At 45.1% G+C, this 7,504-nt stretch overlaps 1 protein-coding gene across 1 annotated transcript; it reads left to right on the plus strand.

Annotated features, from left to right (window-relative positions):
* The first annotated feature begins 4,750 nt into the window (after positions 1 to 4,750).
* On the plus strand, positions 4,751 to 7,287 carry BBIP1 (BBSome interacting protein 1). The gene is made up of 2 exons (XM_050958254.1): positions 4,751 to 4,973; positions 6,942 to 7,287. The coding sequence occupies exons 1-2, from the start codon at positions 4,928 to 4,930 to the stop codon at positions 7,109 to 7,111; spliced, it is 216 nt and encodes a 71-aa protein (XP_050814211.1). The 5' UTR covers positions 4,751 to 4,927; the 3' UTR covers positions 7,112 to 7,287.
* Positions 7,288 to 7,504: the final 217 nt, after the last annotated feature.

Here is a 7,504-nt window from a genome sequence, read left to right on the forward strand (position 1 = left end):
AACCCCCTACAGGCCAAGGTGGATGCTATCCAAAAGTGGCCTGTCCCACGGTCCAAGAAGCAGGTCCAATCCTTCTTAGGCTTGGCCGGATACTACAGGCGATTTGTACCCCACTACAGCCAAATCGCTGCCCCACTGACCGACCTGACCAAAAAGACCCAGCCAAATGCAGTTAAGTGGACTGATGAGTGTCAAAAGGCCTTTACCCAACTTAAGGCAACGCTCATGTCTGACCCTGTGCTCAGGGCCCCGGACTTTGACAAGCCATTCCTAGTAACCACAGATGCATCTGAGCGTGGTATAGGAGCAGTGCTCATGCAGGAAGCAACAGATCACAACTTCCATCCTGTCGTGTTTCTCAGTAAGAAACTGTCTGAGAGGGAAAGTCACTGGTCAGTCAGTGAAAAGGAATGCTATGCCATTGTGTACGCCCTGGAAAAGCTACGCCCATATGTTTGGGGACGGCGGTTCCAACTACAAACTGACCATGCTGCACTAAAGTGGCTTCATACTGCCAAGGGGAACAACAAGAAACTTCTTCGTTGGAGTTTAGCTCTCCAAGATTTTGATTTTGAAATTCAACACATCACAGGAGCTTCTAATAAAGTTGCTGATGCACTCTCCCGTGAGAGTTTCCCAGAATTCAGTAGTTAAAAAGTGTTCTTAAAATGTAGAAGTCTGTTAGTTATATACTTAGGAGTATATGTAAAGGTGTATGTGTTGTATTAATCTGTTTATTTTCAAGTTCTAGAAGGAAATCGCCGCCAGTGAGCTTCCCCACTGTCTGCAATTTGGGGGGCGTGTCATAAACAGATAGCTAAGGGTTAATGTCTCTTTCACCTGAAGCACCTGACCAGAGGACCAATCAGGAAACCGGATTTTTTCAACTTTGGGTGGAGGGAATTGAGTGTCTAAGGTCTTTGTTTTCCGTCTGCCTGCCTTCTCTGAGCTTTGGAGAAGTAGTTCTACTTTCTAGTCTTCTGTTTCTAAGGGTAAGGACAAAGAGATCAGATAGTAAGTTCTATGGTTTCTTTTCTTTGGTATTTGCATGAATATAAGTGCTGGAGTGCTTTGATTTGTATTCTTTTTGAATAAGGCTGTTTATTCAATATTCTTTTAAGCAATTGACCCTGTGTTGTATTATCTCAATGCAGAGAGAACATTTGTACTTATTTTTCTTTCTTTTTATATAAAGCTTTCTTTTAAGACCTGTTGGAGTTTTTCTTTACTTCAGGGAAATTGAGTCTGTACTCACCAGGGAATTGGTGGGAGGAAGAAATCAGGGGAGATCTGTGTGTGTTGAAGTGGCTAGCCTGATTGTGCATTCCCTCTGGGTGAAGAGGAAAGTACTTTTGTTTCCAGGATTGGGAACAGAGAGGGAGATTCACTCTGTTTGGATTCACAGAGCTTGTGTCTGTGTATCTCTCCAGGAGCACCTGGAGGGGGGAAGGGAAAAAGGATTATTTCCCTTTGTTGTGAGACTCAAGGGATTTGGGTCTTGGGGTCCCCAGGGAAGGTTTTTCAGAGGGACCAGAGTGCCCCAAAACACTCTAATTTTTTGGGTGGTGGCAGCAGGTACCAGGTCCAAGCTGGTAACTAAGCTTGGAGGTTTTCATGCTAACCCCCATATTTTGGACGCTAAGGTCCAAATCTGGGACTAAGGTTATTACACTCTGATATACTTATAAAGAGCAAGCATATCCCCCCTCAGCCTTCTTTTGCCTAGACTAAACAAGCCAAGCTCTTTGAGTCTCCTTTCATATGACAGGTTTTCCATTCCTCGGATCATTCTAGTAGCCCATCTCTGAACCTGTTCCATTTTGAATTCATCCTTTCATATTAAAGGCAATGGGAAAACTACCACAGATTTCAAAGAAAGAATGAAGAGGCAGGCCTTGAAGTGAATGTGACAATTTTATAGCTTCATTAATATCAAGATTATGACTTGGGGATTTTGAATTTGGAAGAAGTGGATCACAATAGAAGATTTTCCTTTCCCCTGGAACAAGACAGAAAGCATTACCTTTGGCCAGCTCCACAACAAGGAGAAAGTAAAAGGCTTGTTCTTGCCCTCTGCAAGTTGCAATACTGGCATCAAATGTGACAAACAGACAAAAACTTCAAGTAAAGTGAAAGCTGTCTTAAATGACTACCGGAGGGACCATGTGATTCCTAGTATAGGTTGCCTTAAAGGAAAAAGGAAAAAGAAAATTGTCCTTAATCAATGCTTGCAGGTGCTTTAAAAGCTATTGAAGAGATGGTGTTGCTTATTGGAAGTGGGATTCTTAGTACAGGTTTCACTGGAACCCCACAAATGCATTAGAAATAGCAGCGAAGGATCATCCAATGGGCCAACTGCACAGCATCCAAGTCAGCAGAGGGAAACATGACCAAGTGAAATCAAAACCAGAAAGAAAACTTATTATGGAAAAAAAATTTTTCCTCATTCTCTTTTGATCACTGAACAGTGCCGTTGTCTATAATTTCCACAAATCTTTGTCCACAGCTAATATACATCACTATGAAAAATGTTACCAGAATCTGCTGTTTCTTACTACATCTATAGGGCTAACTAATACTAGCTGAGATTGTGGTTAGCAGATTGACAAATGTGAACTGTTCCTACATGTGAGCTTTTCCCTCTACAAATTACTGAAGTAAAGGGCAGGGTGTACGGGTCATATAAACAATATCATTAGCAAAATGTAAAAATAACAGTTCAGCTTGGAAGTGAATTAGTACTTGATTACCATCTACATGCAGAGCCAGGAAGCTGCGACTGCATCTACTGACTTGTGTTAGCACATTTACTTCCAAGTGCTCTTCAACGAAAGTTGCTACTAAACCATAAAGCATCCTCCAAAACACAGACAGGCCCTGCATGTATCTGAGTGATGAGAGGAATGCTGGCAAATCTGGTTTTGCTGGATTTGTGCTTTTAGCATTTAGAAATACCCCAGTCTTTGATTACACTTTAAATTAAAATTTTACATTAAACAGTGGCGCCACTCATACTACAAGTTCTAGGACATCAGATTAAAACTTTGATCAGAATTTGAAATCCTGGAAAAACCACTAATGGGCAATATCTTGTTGATATTTTCAAACAAGAGTAGAGTGAACTTGATGTCAGTGAAAGGTAGGATGACCAGACGCCCCAATAAAGTTGGGACTATCCCGATATTTAGGCGTTTGTCCTGCGTCCCGACCGATGTTTGGTCGGGACACAATTTGTCCCAATATTTCGCGGCACTCCCCCTTTTTTTTTTCTTGCTCCACCGGCAGCATTCTGCATTTTTTTTGTTTGTTTTGCTTCACCGGCGCCCCTCCGCCCCCATGTGTCCCGATATTTTCTTCTTCTCATCTGGTCACCCTAGTGAAAGGGGCTGGTTCGATGGCCCTAGAGAAAGAAATCCTGCTCTTGCAAGGTACTGAATACCCTCACCTCATGTTGATGTCAGTCAGAGTTGCAGAAGTTCAACACTTCTCAGTAGTAATATGGACTTCTCCACATTGCCCTACCAAAAGACCATCAGTGCTGACAGGGAGAATCCCACTGTGGGCCGTCAAGTTCAAGTTCCCTGGCACATTCAGTTTTCTCAGGCTGGCAACAAGGGGACAATTCGGGATAAGTATGGTGGGCAACTTCTGTACTGCAGAGCCCTGTCTCTTAGGAACGGGGCAGAGGCTCATCACCTCCTTTCATGTAGATGTCATTAGGCAAGCTGCCAAGTGATAACTTCTTAGAGCCTCCAACCTAGGCTGGGCTTCAACCAGAGATCTAAAGGCAAAGGGCTTTCTATCCCCTCCAGTCTCCTTTAGTGATTTTCCAGAACATTCTAGAAACATGTCAAATGGGAACGGTTGCCATCTGGCCAGTTTTTAACCATTTGGGCAGATTTTGTGGTGCCTGGTTGGTTCCTCATGAAAAGATTTAATATGCTAGGTTTGGTTTTCACTTGGGACCAGCATTCCTCGTAAAATGTAAACACTTGCAGCTGTGCATCAAAATCTTTAACTGCCATATGCATCACATGGCAGGGGGCAGGGCCAATACCTGGTCCCACTCTACATGCTGGGCCTTCAGCCTGCCGAAACTGCAACAGATCGAAGGGTCATGGGGGTTGAACAGATGACTCCTGGGTGGGATCCCTCAAGGGCTGAGGTGGGTGGGTGGTTTTTCTGTTCTCAAAAGAGAAAAAGCCTTGCAGCGTCCAGAGTAGCTGGAAGCCAGGTAGGGAGACAGAAAACCAACGCAGGTCAGATTCCACAGTTATGGCGTGCTCCCTCCAAACCAGGCTGCTAAACACTCCCAAGGGAGGGCCACATCCCAGCAGCCTGGGGCAGGGGCAAGGCTTCGTTTGCAATAAAGCAGAGCAGACGGAGGCGGTATTAAATATGGAGGTGTGGCGTGCTGGGCTTGCCTCTCACATCCACCAGCAACCCCAAAGACCGTGCCCCTGCCATACAACAGGCCCAGGGCAGCTCCAGCCTTCCCCCTTGTGCTATAGAACCCCCAACGCACCACAATTCCCAGCATGCAGCGGGACTACAATTCCCAGCATGCAATGCGATACCCTCGGACTACCATTCCCAGAGTGCAGTGCCACCCACAAGAGACCAGGCTTCTCCGCATGCAACGATGACAGGGCCGCATGGAAGAAGACAGCAGTGCATGGTGGAAGCGCTGTTATGTTTGGGCCACTGCGCATGCGTTGCGATCTCCCGCCACAGGCGGGTCGATGTGCAGCGCGCATGCGCATGCGCGCCCTGCTCCTGGGGTGAGAAGGCGGTGCTAGGACCGAGAATTACATGCGGCGACAGGACGCTGCGTACGCGGTACGTGTCCCGTGCTGACGCACGGATACCCAGGCCCTAGCAACGGGGGCGGACCTGGCCGGGCTGGGAGCAGCCGCTCGACGCCGCCATGGCTGAGGGCAAATCCCTCTTCCGGGAGGTGCTGCCCAAGCAAGGTAACTGCCGCACCGTCTGCGCCCGCCCGCCGCCGCAGGGCTCCCTCCACCCTCGGGAGAGCGGGGCTCACGCCGCCGCCAGCCGGGGAAATCTGGGCGATCTGCCTCTGCCCACAGCCGGGGGGGTGAGGGGGCACGTACCCCAACTACTCGGCGGGCAGTGAGCCCGGGGCTGCCCACGCTGGCTGATTCAGTAGGCACAGGGGTGCTTGTCCTAGGGTGACCCGATGTCCTGATTTTATAGGGACAGTCCCAATTTTTGGGTCTCTTTTTTATATGGGCTCCTATTATCCCCGACCCCCGTCCCGATTTTTCACATTTGCTGTCTGGTCACCCTAGCCTGCCCGCACTGCTACCAGACCAGGCGTAGCTAACGTACGCCGAAGTCGGCACATGAGCTGATTTTCAGTGGCACTCACACTGCCCGGGTCCTGGCCACCAGTCCAGGGGGCTCTGCATTTTAATTCGATTTTAAATGAATCTTCTTAAACATTTTAAAAACCTTATCTATTTTACATACAACAATAGTTTAGTTATATATTATAGACTTATGGAAAAAGACCTAAAAACACCAAAATGTATTACTGGCATATGAAAGCTTAAAGCAGAGTGAATAAATGAAGACTTGGCACACCACTTCTGAAAGGCTGCCAACCCCTGTACCAGACTTTCCTCTCTGGGGTGGATGGACATCACCCCCCCCCCCCCCCCGTAAGATCTAAAGAGTAGAGACCTTGCCTTGGTTTTCTTTTCAGCACCACGCACAGCTATGGTGTTATATGTAAATGAGATTGATTTATCAGGGGGTAGTCACACCATCCCTTACAGCAGGGCTTCTCACAGGGGGGATCATAGTCATTATATGGGGGCTTGTGAACTGTCAGTCCCCTCCCCCTCCCCAAAAAAACCAACCCTGCTTTGCCTCCAGCATTTATAATAGTGTTAAATGTTTTTTTTTAAGGGTTTTTAATTTACGAGGGGTTGCTCTCAGAGGCTTGCTGTGTACAAGGGGTCACCCCTATAAAAGTTTGAGAACCACTGCCTCTTACGGCAAGTAGAACCTCCAGCAAACCAAAAGCCACCTACTCCCGAACCTTCCTGATTTAGCAAGGCCAATGAAGTGTATGCAGGCATATTCCCAATTGAAGCAGGAATCCTGTTTTTACTTTGATCACTCTGCCCCTTACCTCTCAGGGTATTTGAAAGCAGAAACATTTGTTTACACAAACTATTGTAAGCCCTGACAGAAAACAGTAGAATGGAAGCCCTCATGATGATTACCATTTTACTTACCTTCCCCATATCCCACTCCACATCTTAATCATAAAATGGTTTTGGCAACTTCATTCAAATTGTTAGTTCTAGCAATATAGTTTGAATGTTGGGATTGCAGGGCTGCTTTCACATGGGAAAGCACTGAATTCTAGTAGCTGTGCTGGTAAAATGTAGGCACTGAAAGGCAGGAAAGCTGTCACGTGAGGAAATAAGGTGGTATATTACATAAGCAGTCTGCTTGGCTACCATTGGAAAGCTGAGACTCCTAGTCATTAACTTGATTTTTAGAAGATAAATAGAAGGAGCAATGATAGTCTAGATGTCTGTATTTTTTGCACAGATCTGAATATATAAAAGTCCCAATCCTTAGCCATGTGACTTTCCAGTTCCTGAAAAAAATATTTTTTTCGTGTGGTTCAAAATCAGACTATAGGCCCACTTTAAAACAAGCTGGTTTGTTTATCAGTTGAGGATAATGACTCGTGCTTTTGCAAACCTTTTCCCCAAAAGAACAGTATATTCTTTCAGAAAAACTAATGCTATCTTGTGCAAAATTAAGTATTATCTTGTATATACACACTAGGTTTTCCAATGACATTTGGTGCTCTTATCTGAGATGTATTTATACTTGGTTGTAAAATTATGCCAATTATATGAAATTTACATATTTTTATTTTTCTTTCTACACTTCAGGGCAGTTGTCAGTGGAGGATGTGGCTACCATGGTGTTATGTAAGCCAAAACTGTTGCCTTTAAAATCTGTTACCCTAGAAAAGCTAGAGAAAATGCAGCGAGCCGCACAGGAGACCATTCGCCAGCAAGAAGCGGCACAGAGGGAGCAGCAGCAACAAAGCCAACAATAGGGTCCATGATGGCTCACCCCCTCTAAGAAATATTTCACCTAAATATTGTACCTGAGTTTGTATATATTAATCTAGTGATGTTTGCTGTACAGGAATGGTAGACATCCAAACTAAACTTTCTTAGCTCATGTCTTCTTATATTGTACATATTATAAATGTCTGTAGATTTTGCTTAAGATTAGTCTGTTAGTATACTTACTACTACCTTCTGTGTAGTTGGGGCTTTCAGCTTATCTCAGCTTGACTTCTTTTTTTAAAAGCTCCATAATTGTGCTGGCTTTAAAAAAAAAAAAAGGCCCCCATGAAGAGTCTCAACATATTTAATTTTTTTTTTGGTAACCTACTCACCTTAGAGTAACTCCTCACTTAATGTTGTAGTTACATTCCTGAAAA

The sequence above is a fragment of the Gopherus flavomarginatus genome, chromosome 6, assembly GCF_025201925.1.
Source record: "Gopherus flavomarginatus isolate rGopFla2 chromosome 6, rGopFla2.mat.asm, whole genome shotgun sequence".
In the NCBI taxonomy this organism is placed as follows: domain Eukaryota; kingdom Metazoa; phylum Chordata; order Testudines; family Testudinidae; genus Gopherus; species Gopherus flavomarginatus.